This window comes from Stenella coeruleoalba, assembly GCF_951394435.1.
Source record: "Stenella coeruleoalba genome assembly, chromosome: 4".
Taxonomy (NCBI): Eukaryota; Metazoa; Chordata; class Mammalia; order Artiodactyla; family Delphinidae; genus Stenella; species Stenella coeruleoalba.
In genome coordinates this window covers 114,744,978-114,761,605 of record NC_137149.1, presented here as the reverse complement: position 1 = coordinate 114,761,605, position 16,628 = coordinate 114,744,978, and the positions used below count along the sequence as shown (strand labels likewise).

At 38.2% G+C, this 16,628-nt stretch overlaps 1 protein-coding gene across 1 annotated transcript in view; it reads left to right on the top strand.

Moving 5' to 3' along the window:
* Positions 1-16,628, top strand: part of LOC307185525 (estradiol 17-beta-dehydrogenase 11-like) — a gene marked incomplete at its 5' end in the record, with an annotated part of 42,450 nt that overhangs the window by 7,740 nt on the left and 18,082 nt on the right. Inside the window, one exon of the mRNA XM_079919831.1 lies at positions 13,193-13,330. Coding sequence (XP_079775957.1) covers positions 13,193-13,330 — 138 coding nt within the window. The remainder of the gene's footprint in view (positions 1-13,192; positions 13,331-16,628) is intronic.

The following is a 16,628-nucleotide window of genomic DNA, read 5'->3' as shown; positions in this document are numbered from 1 at the left end:
TATAAATTTCCCTAAATTCTACTCTGTTTTCTGAGCTTCTGTGTCTACAGTTTCTCAAAATAGTCTGCTCAAAATCATCCTTATGCCAAATGGGCGTATTTTGGGGTGGCATATTCTGTTATCCTTTAATTACAATATAACAAAAAAGAATTTTAATGCACTAATACCTTACAGCTCCTTCAAAACTAGACGCATGCAAACTTTCTTTGCCAAACTACTGCCGTAGCAGTTAACACCTTTTCTTCTCACTAAAGATTTAGCAGTACCAAAATTTATAGTAGCTTTTAGACTGAAATAGTGCTATCATATATACTTTAATACAATGTTACACGATATAATAAAAATCTAGGCAGTTGAGATAGATTTCTAAGAGCTTTTTTCACTTTGAAAATGTATAAGATCTTGTGTCTAGGAGTCCCCGAGACCTAGGTACAGCTATTACTAGGGGGACTCAGAAATCTCAGGGTAAAGGATATTCAGACCTGTGATTGATTATAGTGAATGGATACAGCAAAATCAACAAAGGGAAAAGATGCATGAGATGAAGTCTCAGGAAACCAAGGCAAACTTCCAAGAATCCTCTCCCAGGAGAGTCACACAGACCCACTTAACACCTCCAGCAACAAGTTGTGACAACATGTGTGAAATGTTGTTACCAAGGAAGCTCTTTAGAGGCTTGTTGCCCCCAAATCTGGGGGGAACAGGTCATGTAGCCAGCCTCTGCCTAGAATGTATCAGATCTCCGGATTCCCAGAAGGAATACTGGTGGTTAGCATAAACCACATCATTTGTACCTACACTTTAGCACAGTGAGCCATTATCAGCGAATGGTGGTAACCCTTACAAAATCCAAGTTCCCAGACAGGACCCAAGGGCCAGCCTTTTAAGCAGGCCTTTCTAAGGACAGTAGTCTTAAGCCTGCTCTTTTAACTCTTTTTTGTACAGTGCCACTTATTGAGCATCTGTTCTGGGTTAGGTACTGCATGTCATCCCCAAAGCACCATGGTGTATTCATCAGAACCCAGAAGTTCTCTGAACCCTAACATTCAGGGGGGTTTTCTTGGTTTTATTTTTTTAATGGAGGTTTCACTATGTTGACATGGTTTATTAAGTCATTGGTCATTGGTGATTACCTCAATCTCCAGTGCCTCTCCCCAGGAAGTCACAGGTTAGGACTGAAAGTTCCAACCCTCTAATCGTACCTTGATCTTTCTGGTGACTTGCCTCCATTCTGGTGCTCTCTATGGGTCCTTGGCCATCACTCATCTCATTAGCATACAAAAGACCCTCTTAACACTAGGGAGATTTCAAGGTTGTTAAGAGTCCTGTGTCAGGAACCTGGGATAAAAACTAAATATATATTTATTAGGTACAGAAGTAACAAGAAGTACAGTGTGCTTAATGGTTTAGAGTTTTATGCTACTGGGAAGTTAATAAGTTAGCCTGTTAATGTTTCATAGTTGGTGCCAGATGACACAAACTCCTAGGGTCAGAGACAGAGGACTCTTACTATTGGCACAGCCAGAAGCATGAGCATCATGATGTGTCAGTTCCCCATACCTCCCAAGTCCCACAGAGGTGATGTGGAGGGGCCACGTGGATGCTGTGCACACTGTGGGTTTGCAACACATTCAGAGATCCCTGAGTTTGGGGGATCCCCTTTCATAGCAAGCCTGTTTCTGGTCCCACAGGGAGACTTTACCTCCCCTTTCAAGGATGCTTTCTGCAAACACAACCCTGAGAAATGGCCCCAATGGTATAGGTATATTAGCGTAAACTGGGTACAATAAAGTTTTGTAATAAAAAAGGAGACTGTCCATATTCTCAAGAAATATTAGTTTAAGTATTTAAGGGAAAACTGACATGATGTCTGTAATTTAAACTGTTCGAAATAATATATTCTACACACGTATATATTCATACACACTCTTGCCCTCACATGTAGTGAGAAATACTGGTCAGCCCAAATCTTAAAAACTGGACACTCTAAGCAAGGGAATAAGGGGGTTGACTACATTATTGTTTCAATATTGCTGTAGTTTTGAAGACTTTCAAAAGGAAAAGTTAGAGAAACCTCTGGCTGGTTTATTCTGTCCTGTCATGCCTAATTTCCAGGCAGAGTTATTCTCTCAAATAGTGGCTACTCAACCATCAGTACACTATTCCTTTTCCTTCTCCCCCACATTATCAGGCACCATTTTTTAACTTTTTCTGCTGTTCACATTTCACATAAAATGATGCTTGAACATAGTAAAATTGTCATGATTTCACATTTAATGCTGGATTTGTGCTTATAACCAAGGGGAAATTACCCCATTCTGACTCATCACTTCTACGCTATCTTATTTCAGAATTATTAAAATGTGAAAAAAATATGCATCTTAGAATTAATAAAATATGGTTGTATATACTTGTCATGCATTTTATCGTCCCTCCTTGCCCATTATAATCCAGCTCACTTTAGGAGAACATTGGGCGTAGGGTCCTGAAGGAGCTTAAGCCAATTGGACTGTGTATGGCCTGCCTTCCTGAATATACATGCAGGTAATCCTCTTCCACAGGTAAATCACACTCCTCACCCCACCCCAGCTAACACTTACCTTGAGTAGGAATTACTTGCCAGATATTCTGGCCACTGTTATCCGCATGTGTGTGTTTGGACAGCAGCGTTTGTATGGTGTGTGTGAACGGTAGGAATGGGCTGGTAGAAGGTGGGTTTTCAAACACAGACTGACTCACAGCTCCTGTCTCCTTTTCCTCTGATCTAGCAGGGCTCAGTATTTCTGAAACGCTTCTATGTTAGTGTCTCGTCTGTATAAATATTATTCCCTTTGACTAGGTGACCCTTTCCTTACATTTCCCTGGGTTGAGTTGAGACTTTGTGGAAGGAGCTTGAGTCCCCTTCTCTGGTAAGGTTTGCTGTGCGTCAGGCACTGTGGTAAGTGCCTTCCACACAGTCACTGATTCTCAGTTAAACCCTCATACCAACTATGAAATTAGTGCTGGGAGAGGAATTTCAACATAGGCCTTTGAAGTCTATTATGTATGCCAAGAATGCAGGGCCCTGACTGCCCTTCAACCAGGCCATCTAATACCAGTTCATGTATAAATATTCTCAGTTGCACCTACAATGTCCTTTATAACTTTTTCTCTCTATTCCCAGAGAAATTCAGATTAGATTTGGTTGTCTCTTCTCTTTAATTTTTTGTAATTGAACAGTCTCCCCACTTCTGTCTTTTATATAACATTGACATTTTTAATATTAATGTTTTTTAGGGTTTATTCATTTTGTATTCATTATTATTATTTATTTTTTAATAAAAAGCCCTTCTTGAGTATCTACTACAGGCCAATGAGCAAGGTAGACTAAGAACCTACTTATCTTACTATTGATGGACAAAAGAGAAAATAACCAACAAAAACACACATGAGGTAGACAATTTTAGATTATGATTGCATTCTATGAAAGAAAACAGAGGGGATAGCAAAGAGAGTGCAGGGAGAGGAAGACAGTCAAACTATGTGAGTAGAAACTGTTTCCTCGAGGAGATAACATTTGAGAGAGGAGACCTGAAAGAAAACACAGAGGTGTACAAAGATTCCTGCGGAGAATGCTTAACTCCATAGCAATGACCTCAGCATCGATGAAATAAAATTTATATTTTAAGGCAGGACAAGAATATGTAAACATAAAATCCTCTTTCTGTGTTTGTTTGGGCCACCTCTCTCCCTCCCCAATGTGCAGGGTGCTTCTGCATTACACATAAACCAGAGCTCCTCAAAGATGGGACTGCCTGCTCAACCTTAAAGATCAATTGTTTTCCCGTTCATCTGACCCTAGCAACTTAACTTCTTAAAAGAATAGCATTCTTTCCCAACTCTGTAGGAGTCATAGTGACTTGCTGCTCACTTTGGACATGCTTACCTGGACTATGTATCCTTCATGAACTTTATGTAAAATATCAGTATGTCATTTTGATATAAGATCCTTTGTCTTGAAAATGTATACAACTTTGCTTTCCAACTTCTAACAGGTGGAACAATTCTTTCTGTGAGTCTGTCTCCCAGGTTATAATCCTCAGTTTGGCTCAAATAAAATTTCCCCTTTTTTCTTCTTAACTTGATTGTTAATTAAATTTTGTAATCACCATATTCAACCAAAAACAGTTACTTTTTGCTGCAGTGTACCAAGGAAGAAAGAAAGATAGGACTCAACCTCAAAGTGACTAGTCAGGATCAGTACTTAAGGTTTTGTATATCATGTTGAGGAGTTGAGGTTTTAAAGTGCATTCAGACACTGGAAAAATTTAATCACTGGGAAGAGAGGATATAAGTTGTCTATTCAATGGAAAATTTTGATTACTGAGTGGGAATGGATGCAAGGGAGCAAGAGTGGAAGCAGGCTGACCAGGTAGAAGGGTGGTACCATAACCAAGTGGAGAGCTGTTGGTGGCTTGGTCTAGGTTAGGCTTCTGTACTGCACTCATATATCTCACAAGGTAGGGGACTGCCCCCAAAATGTACAGAACAATAAATAAGTAGAAAAAGCAAGGGATATAGTGATTTATATCCCAGTGTACTACAAAATGAGTGAGACCACTTCCATTTAAGTTAACCATTTGTTTGAGCCTGCAGGTGATTTTTCTAAAACTTTAATATTTTGAAATAATGATAGATTCAAGGAACTTTTAAAGATAGTACAGAGGGGTCCCATGGACCCACTGTCTACGTTCCCATGTTTCTTAACAATATTATATGAAAACCAAGAATTTGATATTTGTCAAATGAGTACGTATAGTTCTGTGACACTTATGACATGCAGATTCATGTAGCCACCACCAAATAGAGAACTATTCCATCTCTATGAAGTCTTATAGTCACAGCCATCACACTCCCACATCATACCAAAACCATGACACCCGCTTTTTGTAAAGTAGTATTTCAGAATAACATTCAAAGTTCATGACCCCTCATCTATAAGTATTTCATCATGCCTTTCCTAAGAATAGAATACTTTCTTATGTAGCTAAAGTGTAATTTTAGAATTCAAGAAGGTTAACTATGATACCCTTATCTAATAAATAGTGTATATTCCGATTTTCCCCGTTGTCCCATACTATCCACTTTATAGCAGTTTTTCTCCCTATCTAGAATCAAAGCTTAAGATCATGAGTTTCTCTTAGTTGTTTCTTTAGTCTCTTTTAATGTAGAACACTCCCCTATATTTTTTTCAGTGTCATTCTTGTTTATGCAGTGTTTAAGACCATTGAATGTTCCATGGTTTCAATTTTGGTGATTATTTCCCTGTGATTAGATTTGGGTAATGGTGGGGGGGGGCAGAACTGTTCCATATGTGCTGTTTTTCTTCCCATCGCAGGCCATCAATTTATCCATTCATTGGTCAGGAGGTGTTTTCTATTCTCTACATCATAAAGGCACTTATTTTGTCTCTCTACACATGAACTATAATTCTTAGAATAATATTTTGAGATTGTGTGAATATATTATTTCCCATGAAATTTTACCTTACCGTAGTTGCAGTCATTGATGATTCTTGCCTGAATTAATTATTATATTGTGATTGCCAGTCTAGGAAATTTTGAAATTAAAAGCTTTTCTCCCCCATAGAATGATTGCTTTCTTGAACCTGTGGCTACTTACTTGTAGAAGAAACTCATTAATGTTAAATTTCGGTGGGCTAATTTGCAATAGAGGTACAAGCAGTGAATCTCTCTTGCCCTTCAAATTGAGGTAGGTGCAGGGGACTCAGCAAGACTTCGGTGGCTGTCATCAACATGCTGGTCCAGTGCAACGTAAAGCTGGTCAATCTATGATCTCTGGAGGAAGATATCCACTTCTCACTGGGTCTTGAGCTTGAGGCAGGCCTTGCCACAGGGAGCATTCTTATCCACCACTTTTGTTCTCAACTCAGTGGAGTTCGTGAGAGCCCTGGTACAGGCACAAGAGGTGTCTAGCTACCCCATCTGTGTGGATAACTTGAATGATCCAGTAACCGTCAACTGTGGGCACAGCTTCTGTTGCTCATGCATCAACATGACTTGGAAGGACCTAGGTGATACCTTCCCCTGTCCTGTCTGCCATTTTTGGTTTGGAGACAAGAACATCAGGAGCAAACCCAGCTCAGTCACTTGACTGAAGTTGCTAATTTACTCCAGATCAGAAGGAGCACATGGAAGGGGCAGGAAGAGAATTCTGTGTGTGAGAAGCACAATCAGTTTCTGACCCTTTTTTGTGGGAAGGACCTAGAGGTTTTATGTACACAGTGCTGTTTCTCCATTCAACACCAGAAACACTACAATTGCCCCATCATGAAAGCTGCCTCTCATCACAGGAAAGTTCTAGAATGTACCATTGAGCCCTTGAAGAGTGATATGGAACAAGTTGAAAAAGTGATAACTCTGCAAGCCAGCCAATCAGTTGAACGTGAGAAACCAGGTTAAATGTAGGAGAGAAGAAATAAATTCTGAATGTGAGCAATTTAGACTGTTTCTACGGAATCAGCAAGAGGATATTCTTAGGCAGATGGAATATGAAGAGATGGACATTTTAACAAAACTCTGTGAAAACTTTGTAACATTTACAGATCATGCTTCCACACTGAAACATCTGCTGAGGGAGGTAGGGGAATCTTGCCATGACATAAGAACAACCACTCTGCAGATGTGGTTAGACTATCCTTGCAAACTTGTTTGTTCTTTTTGTTCACCTATAAACTCTGGCTAATGTATTTTGTCAACTCAGCCAATTTATAAGCATGAAAGTTACCAGTATGGGAAGACATGGCAAAACTGAGTCCTGATCATTAACTTATAATGAAATGTTATCTAAAAGAATAATTTGGAATGAAAAATATTAATTCAGATTATTGACAGTAAGAAGAAATTTGGTGTAATGTCACAAAGTGCAGAAAAAAATACACTCACTGTTAGCTTTCATATATATGTCTAAAAACAAATTCACTCTGAAGTTCAAAAATGTAAAATTCCTTTAACACACTCAAGATCATTAACTATGAGTTTTAATATATCCCTGCACTTCTGGTTCACTTAAGAAAAATCAGAAAATACAGTTTAGTAAAAGAAAAAAAAGAATATTTACTGATAGTCTCGCCACACAGAAATAACCATGATAAGCATTTGTTATCATTTTTTAGGACATTTTAAATGTAGATATATAGTCATGCATTGAAAAAAAATTGCATACGTAAATTTGCTTTTTTTTTAATTTAAAATGAACATATTGCTTGTTAATAAATATATATGTGCAACATCATTTTCAATTCTTGCATGGTATATATGTGCCACTGTTTATTCAGTTTATCCATTATTGTTGGATAATTTATTTTTCAGGACTCTTTCAGTTGCAAGGAACACAAAACTTAAACTGCCCCAGACCAAAAGAGGAAAAGTCTTAGGTAGGCTGTCCTCTGTTGGCAAGATAGCTACCAGCAGTTCTGGAATAATATCCTTTCAACTCCAAGTTCAGCAGGTGGGGGAAAAGCCATGCCTTCAAATGTTCTAGTTCTAGAGTTCACTCTAACTAGACCAATTTGGATTCGATCACTGTATGGAGAGGAGGAGCTGGGTGTAATCCGACAAAATCAGAGCGATCTTACCAGAATGAGGGAATATAAATGCTGATGGGCAAAAACAGCATCTGTCCACTCCAGACATTTTCAGTGTTTGCAACTATTTGCCTTCATGGACTATATACCCCAGGGACTATCCTTGAACATAAATCTTTAGAAACATGATTGATTATTTCCTTGGGATATATACTTAAAAGAGAAATTACCAGATCTAAGAGCATGATATATTTTTAATGAATTTTATACCTTTTGCCAGATTGCCTTCCAGAAAATGCTGCCAATTAACCTGTGCTTTAGAAAATAGGAAGTTCTGTGGAAATTTCTCTCTCACTTTTTTTTCTTAAAGCTTAGACATATATTTATGGCTTTAAAAGATTGCCAGTTCGAAAAAAAGGGAGAAGACTCAAATCAATAGAATTAGAAATGAAAAAGGAGAGGTAACAACTGACACTGCAGAAATAAAAGAGATCATGAGAGATTACTACAAGCAACTCTATGCCAATAAAATGGACAATCTGGAAGAAATGGACAAATTCTTAGAAATGCACAACCTGCCAAGACTGAATCAGGAAGAAATAGAAAATATGAACAGACCAATCACAAGCACTGAAATTGAAACTGTGATTAAAAATCCTCCAACAAAGAAAAGCCCAGGACCAGATGGCTTCACAGGCGAATTCTATCAAACATTTAGAGAAGAGCTAACACCTATCCTTCACAAACTCTTCCAAAATATAGCAGAGGGAGGAACACTCCCAAACTCATTCTACGAGGCCACCATCACCTTGATACCAAAACCAGGCAAGGATGTCACAAAGAAAGAAAACTACAGACCAATATCACTGATGAACATAGATGCAAAAATCCTCAACAAAATACTAGCAAACAGAATCCAACAGCACATTAAAAGGATCATACACCATGATCAGGTGGGGTTTGTTCCAGGAATGCAAGGATTCTTCAATATACGCAAATCTATCAATGTGATAAACCATATTAACAAACTGAAGGAGAAAAACCATATGATCATCTCAATAGATGCAGAGAAAGCTTTTGACAAAATTCAACACCCATTTATGATAAAAACCCTGCAGAAAGTAGGCATAGAGGGAACTTTCCTCAACATAATAAAGGCCATATACGACAAGCCCACAGCAAACATCATCCTCAATGGTGAAAAACTGAAAGCATTTCCACTAAGATCAGGAACAAGACAAGGGTGCCCACTCTCACCACTCTTATTCAACATAGTTTTGGAAGTTTTAGCCACAGCAATCAGAGAAGAGAAGGAAATAAAAGGAATCCAAATCGGAAAAGAAGAAGTAAAGCTGTCACTGTTTGCAGATGACATGATCCTATACATAGAGAATCCTAAAGATGCTACCAGAAAACTACTAGAGCTAATCAGTGAATTTGGTAAAGTAGCAGGATACAAAATTAATGCACAGAAATCCCTGGCATTCCTATATACTAATGATGAAAAATCTGAAAGTGAAATCAAGAAAACACTCCCATTTACCATTGCAACAAAAAGAATAAAATATCTAGGAATAAACCTACCTAAGGAGACAAAAGACCTGTATGCAGAAAACTATAAGACACTGATGAAAGAAATTAAAGATGATACAAATAGATGGAGACATATACCATGTTCTTGGATTGGAAGAATCAACATTGTGAAAATGACTCTACTACCCAAAGCAATCTATAGATTCAATGCAATCCCTATCAAACTACCACTGGCATTTTTCACAGAACTAGAACAAAAAATTTCGCAATTTGTATGGAAACACAAAAGACCCCGAATAGCCAAAGCTATCTTGAGAACAAAAAAAGGAACTGGAGGAATCAGGCTCCCTGACTTCAGACTATACTACAAAGCTACAGTTATCAAGACAGTATGGTACTGGCACAAAAACAGAAAGATAGATCAATGGAACAGGATAGAAAGCCCAGAGATAAACCCATGCACATATGGACACCTTATCTTTGATAAAGGTGGCAGGAATGTACAGTGGAAAAAGGACAGCCTCTTCAATAAATGGTGCTGGGAAAACTGGACAGGTACATGTAAAAGAATGAAATTAGAACACTCCCTAACACCATACACAAAAATAAGCTCAAAATGGATTAAAGACCTAAATATAAGGCCAGAAACTATCAAACTATTAGAGGAAAACATAGGCAGAACACTCTATGACATAAATCACAGCAAGATTCTTTCTGACCCACCCCCTAGAGTAATGGAAATAAAAACAAAAATAAACAAATGGGACCTAATGAAACTTCAAAGCTTTTGCACAACAAAGGAAACCATAAACAAGACCAAAAGACAACCCTCAGAATGGGAGAAAATATTTGCAAATGAAGCAACTGACAAAGGATTAATCTCCAAAATTTACAAGCAGCTCATGCAGCTCAACAACAAAAAAACAAACAACCCAATCCAAAAATGGGCAGAAGACCTAAATAGACATTTCTCCAAAGAAGATATACAGACTGCCAACAAACACATGAAAGAATGCTCAACATCATTAATCATTAGAGAAATGCAAATCAAAACTACAATGAGATATCATCTCACACCAGTCAGAATGGCCATCATCAATAAATCTAGAAACAATAAATGCTGGAGAGGGTGTGGAGAAAAGGGAACCCTCTTGCACTGCTGGTGGGAATGTGAATTGGTTCAGCCACTATGGAGAACAGTATGGAGGTTCCTTAAAAAACTACAAATAGAACTACCATATGACCCAGCAATCCCACTACTGGGCATATACCCTGAGAAAACCGAAATTCAAAAAGAGTCATGTACCAAAATGTTCATCGCAGCTCTATTTACAATAGCCAGGAGATGGAAACAACCTAAGTGCCCATCATCAGATGAATGGATAAAGAAGATGTGGCACATATATACAATGGAATATTACTCAGCCATAAAAAGAAACGAAATTGAGCTATTTGTAATGAGGTGGATAGACCTAGAGTCTGTCATACACAGTGAAGTAAGTCAGAAAGAAAAAGACAAATACAGTATGCTAACACATATATATGGAATTTAAGAAAAAAAAAATGTCATGAAGAACCTAGGGGTAAGGCAGGAATAAAGACGCAGACCTCCTAGAGAACGGACTTGAGGTTATGGGGAGGGGGAAGGGTGAGCTGTGACGGGGCGAGAGAGAGTCATGGACATATACACACTAACAAACGTAGTAAGGTAGATAGCTAGTGGGAAGCAGCCGCATGGCACAGGGATATTGGCTCGGTGCTCTGTGACAGCCTGGAGGGGTGGGATAGGGAGGGTGGGAGGGAGGGAGACGCAAGAGGGAAGAGATATGGGAACATATGTATATGTATAACTGATTCACTTTGTTATAAAGCAGAAACTAACACACCATTGTAAAGTAATTATACCCCAATAAAGATGTTAAAAAAAAAAAAAAAAAAAAGATTGCCAGTTCAATCATGTAGAATGAAAGTATTCTGTACATTGAAAAACAACTCAAACAAAAAGTTTCCTCATATCCTTACCATTACTGCTAGGCAAAAATTTCGTCTTTTTTTACTTTGTATTTATATTAATTACTCCTAAAAAAATTTATATACATATATCTATTGGTATTTTTATTCTGTAAACTTTCTGCTAATGTCCTTAGGCATTTATCCATTAGAGTATTGTCTTATTCATTTATAAAAGTTGTCATGTATTCACCCTTAATCTTTGTCCTATATGTTGCATTTACCTCTTAACTTGGTTAGGAGCTAATGAAGTTTAGAGTATATAATATAGAGGCCTGGTTTGTTGCCCACGTTTAAAGCCTGTTTCCACCACTTTGTTTTGTGTCTTTGGGCAAGTTCTATAACCCCGCCTCTGCCTAAGTTTCCTTTTTGGGAAATGGAGATCATAAATAGTATTTATTTCACAGAATTGCTGTGAGGATTAAATGAAATAATGCGTCTGAATAACTGAGGACAGTGTCTGGTATATAGTGATCAATTTTAGATATTATTTTTGTTTGTGTTGTTTTTCAGTGTATAGAAGATTTACATTTTATGTAATTGAATCTAGCAATCTTTCTTTTAAGCCTTCAATAAGTGTCTAAGCTTTAAAAAAAAAAAAGATAAAAGAGAACTTTCCACAACTTTCTATTATCCAAAGCACAGATTAATTGGCAAGAATTTACTTTGTATAATTGCTAATCTGGGGACTTCCCTGGTGGTGCAGTGGTTAAGAATCCACCTGCCAATGCAGGGGACACGGGTTAGATCCCTGGTCTGGGAAGGCCCCACATGCCACGGAGCAACTAAGCCCATGCGCCGCAACTACTGAGCCTGCGCTCTAGAGCCCGTGAGCTGCAACTACTGAGCCTGTGTGCCACAACTACTGAGGCCCGTGCGCCTAGAGCCCACGCTCCGCAACAAGAGAAGCCACCGCAACGAGAAGCCCACGCACCACAGCGAAGAGTAGCCCCTGCTCACTGCAACTAGAGAAAGACCACGCACAGCAACAAAGACCCAATGCAGCCAAAAATAAATAATTTTTTAAAAATTCATTTAAAAAAATTGGTAATCTGTACAGGCTTAGAGAAAAACAATCTATCTGGTAATTAATGCCACTGAATTATACACTTAAAAATAGTTAAAATAGTAAATTTTATATTATAAATATTTTGTATAATTTTTAAAAATTAATAATGTAATATTCCAAAACCCATTGAATTGTACACCTAAGTGAGTGAATTATATGGTATGTGAATTTATATCTCAATAATGCTGCTTTCTTTAAAAGCCTAGCTGGAAAAGTAATGTCCACTTAGAATATGACAAATTTCCCTTCTCTTTCCAAATGAAGGCACTATGACAATAAGAATTGCTTTGCATTTTGATTCATTCATTTGACAAATATTTACTGAGTACCTATTATAGGCCAAGCACTGTGCCAGCCCCTGGGGATTCATTGGAGACCAAAACAGTCATGGAGATTATTATAGTAAAGGTATGGGGGCCAGACATTAAAAAAATTCACCCAAATGAATATTTAATTACAAGTCCAAGACGTGCTTCTTGGAAAACTGAAGATTACCATATAATGGGAAAATAATTTAGACTAGGGGTCAGGAAAGGCCTCTTTGAGGAAATCAAGCTAAGGCTTAAGGGAAGACTAGGACTTATGCTGGAGAATTTCCCAATGAATTCCATGAACATACTATAGTAAATAACGAACAGCCTATAGCAACATTAAATTTTAGGGGAACAGCTACAACAAAAACAAACACCCTACCAATTTTCCTAACAAGACATTTAAACCTACTCAGTTCTTACACTGATAAATGATGCTGGGATGCAGTAAATGTTCTATGCCAGCACTTTTTAGACTCTGCTGTGCCTATAAATTTTCCTGAGGATCATCTAGAATGCAGATTCTGATTCAGTAGGTCTGGGCCAGGCCCTGAGATCCAGATGTGGCCGTGCTGCCTGGCAGAGCACCACATTTAACTAAGGAAAACAGACATTGCCATTAAATAGATGCAGCAGCTTTCCCGAATTATCTTGTGAACTCTCTCTTGAACTGTTTATTTTCAGTTCAAGCAAGTTTGCTGCTGTTGGATTTCGTAAAGCTTTGACTGAAGAACTGACTGCCTTAGAAAAATCTGGAGTCAAAACAACATGTCTCTGCCCTAATTTCATAAACACTGGCTTCATCAAAAACCCAAGAACCAGGTAAGTTGAGACAGAAATGGACAAAAAAAGATTGGGGATTGCTATGAATATCAACAATTCTGTGGGTTTTCCTAAGTATTTTAATCATTGAAACACCTGATATTCGAGGCCTTTACCTCATCTCGGTTTCAGCTTCTGTAGACTGTGGGAAAATAGGTGGCGAGACAGAGAGAGGGAGAGAATGTATATAATTATAGATATGAATGACACAGTGAAGTTGCTAATCCTTCCTTTAGGTCTGGTGGTTCTCAGACTTAAGTGTACATACATTTCTCCAGGAGCGCTTGGGAACCATGTAGGGGTCCCACCCCACAGAGATGTTGATTTATTCACTTTGGTTGGGATTCAGTAGTGGTGGGGAAGGGAGCCTGGAACGCTGTATGTTTAACAAGCCTCATAAGTAATTCTGATAGAGGTGACCCAGGACCACAATGTAAAAAAAGGCCTTTCCTTTGGTAATCTAGAGATTATCCTCCAAAATAAGTAGCAGACCATAGTCTGTCCTTGGTTAAAAAATAAAATTACAAAGGATTGGTGCTGAGGTTTATTTTTAATGTTTCCTCTGGGAATAGCTTTAACGTTTTTGTAAACATGATGCATACTTTTAAAAAAAATTCCAACATACACAAAAATACAAATAAAGTTTCTTCTTAAATTTCCTTAAAACCCTCTATCCAGTGGAAACTACTTTCAACATTTTGAAGAACATCAATGTGGTCATCTCTTTATGTACAGATTAAAGGTATAATTTCATATAATTAGCATATGTTACATATGGGATTCTGGAAGCAGTAAGTAAACTGCTTGCTTCACTAAGCATTATGATTATAGATAACAATACTGTATTAAAAAGTTCAAAGTTGCTAAGAAGATAGTTCTTTTTTAACATCTTTCTTGCAGTATAATTGCTTTACAAGGTTGTGTTAGTTTCTGCTGTATAACAAAGTGAATCAGCTATACGTATACGTATATCCCCATATCCCCACCCTCTTGCATCTCCCTCCCACCCTCCCTCTCCCACCCCTCTAGGTGGTCACAAAGCACCGAGCTGATCTCCCTGTACTATGCGGCTGCTTCCCACTAGCTATCTATTTTACATTTGGTAGTGTATATATGTCAATGCCACTCTCTCACTTTGTCCCAGCTTACCCTTCCCCCTCCCCGTGTCCTCAGGTCCATTCTCTACATCTGCGTCTTTATTCCTGTCCTGCTCCTAGGTTCATGAGAACCATTTTTTTTTTAGAGTCCACATATATGTGTTAGCATATGTTATTTGTTTTTCTCTTTCTGACTTCACTCTGTATGACAGACTCTAGGTCCATCCACCTTACTACAAATAACTCAATTTCGTTTCTTTTTATGGCTGAGAAATATTCCATTGTATGTGTGTGCCATATCTTCTTTATCCATTCATCTGTCGAAGGACACTTAGGTTGCTTCCATGTCCTGGCTATTGTAAATAGTGCTGCAATGAACATTGTGGTACCTGACTCTTTTTGAATATGGTTTTCTCAGGTATATGCCCAGTAGTGGGATTGCTGGGTCGTATGGTAGTTCTATGTTTAGTTTTGTTTGTTTGTTTGTTTTTTGCAGTATGTGGGCCTCTCACTGTTGTGGCCTCTCCCATTGCGGAGCACAGGCTCCAGACACACAGGCTTAGCAGCCATGGCTCACGGGCCTAGCTGCTCCGCGTCATGTGGGATCTTCCCGGACCGGGGCACGAACCCGTGTCCCCTGCATCGGCAGGTGGACTCTCAACCACTGCGCCACCAGGGAAGCCCCTATGTTTAGTTTTTTAAGGCGCCTCCATACTGTTCTCCATAGTGGCTTTATCAATTTACATTCCCACCAACAGTACAAGAGGGTTCCCTCTTCTCCACACCCTCTCCGGCATTTATTGTTTGTTTATTTTTTGATGATGGCCATTCTGACTGCTGTGAGATTATACCTTATTGTAGTTTTGATTTGCATTTCTCTAATGATTAGTGATGTTGAGAATCCTTTCATGCGTTTGTTGGCCATCTGTATATCCTCTTTGGAGAAATGTCTATTTAGGTCTTCTGCTCATTTTTTGATTCGGTTGTTTGTTTTTTTGAGATTGAGCTGCATGAGCTGCTTGTATATTTTGCAGATTAATCCTTTCTGAATTGCTTCATTTGCAAATATTTTCTCCCATTCTGAGGGTTGTCCTTTCGTCTTATTTATGGTTTCCTTTGCTGCGCAAAAGCTTTTAAGTTTCATTAGGTCCCATTTGTTTATTTTTGTTTTTATTTCCATTTCTCTAGGAGGTGGGTCAAAAAGGATCTTGCTGTGATTTATGTCATCGAGTATTCTGCCTATGTTTTCCTCTAAGAGTTTTATAGTGTCTGGCCCTACATTTAGGTCTTTAATCCATTTTGAGTTTGTTTTTGTGTATGGTGTTAAGAAGTGTTCTAATTTCATTCCTTTACATGTAGCGGTCCAGTTTTTCCAGCACCACTTATTGCAGAAGCTGTCTTTTCTCCATTCTATACTCTTGCCTCCTTTATCAAAGGTAAGGTGACCATACGTGCGTGGGTTTATCTCTGGGCTTTATATCCTGTTCCATTGATCTATATTTCTGTTTTTGTGCCAGTACCCTGCTGTTTTGATTACTGTAGCTTTGTAGTATAGTCTGAAGTCAGGGAGCCTGATTCCTCCAGCTCCGTTTTTCTTTCTCAAGATTGCTTTGGCTATTTGGGGTCTTTTGTATTTCCATACAAATTGTGAAATTTTTTGTTCTAGTTCTGTGAAAAATGCCATTGGTACTTTGATAGGGATTGCATTGAATCTGTAGATTGCTTTGGGTAGTATAGTCATTTTCACAACTTTGCTTCTCCCAATCCAAGAGTATGGTATATCTCTCCATCTGTTTGTATTGTCTTTAATTTCTTTCATCAGTGTCTCATAGTTTTCTGCATACAGGTCTTTTGTCTCCTTAGGTAAGTTTATTCCTAGGTATTTTATTCTTTTTGTTGCAGTGGTAAATGGGAGTGTTTCCTTAATTTCTGTTTCAGATTTTTCATCATTAGTGAAAACGAATGCAAGAGATTTCTGTGCATTAATTTTATATCCTGCTACTTTACCAAATTCGTTGATTAGCTCTAGTAGTTTTCTGGTAGCATCTTTAGGATTCTCTATGTATAGTATCAAGTCATCTGCAAACAGTGACAGTTTTACTTCTTCTTTTCTGATTTGGATTCCTTTTACTTCTTTTTCTTCTCTGATTGCTGTGGCTAAAACTTCCAAAACTATGTTGAATAATAGTGGTGAGAGTGGA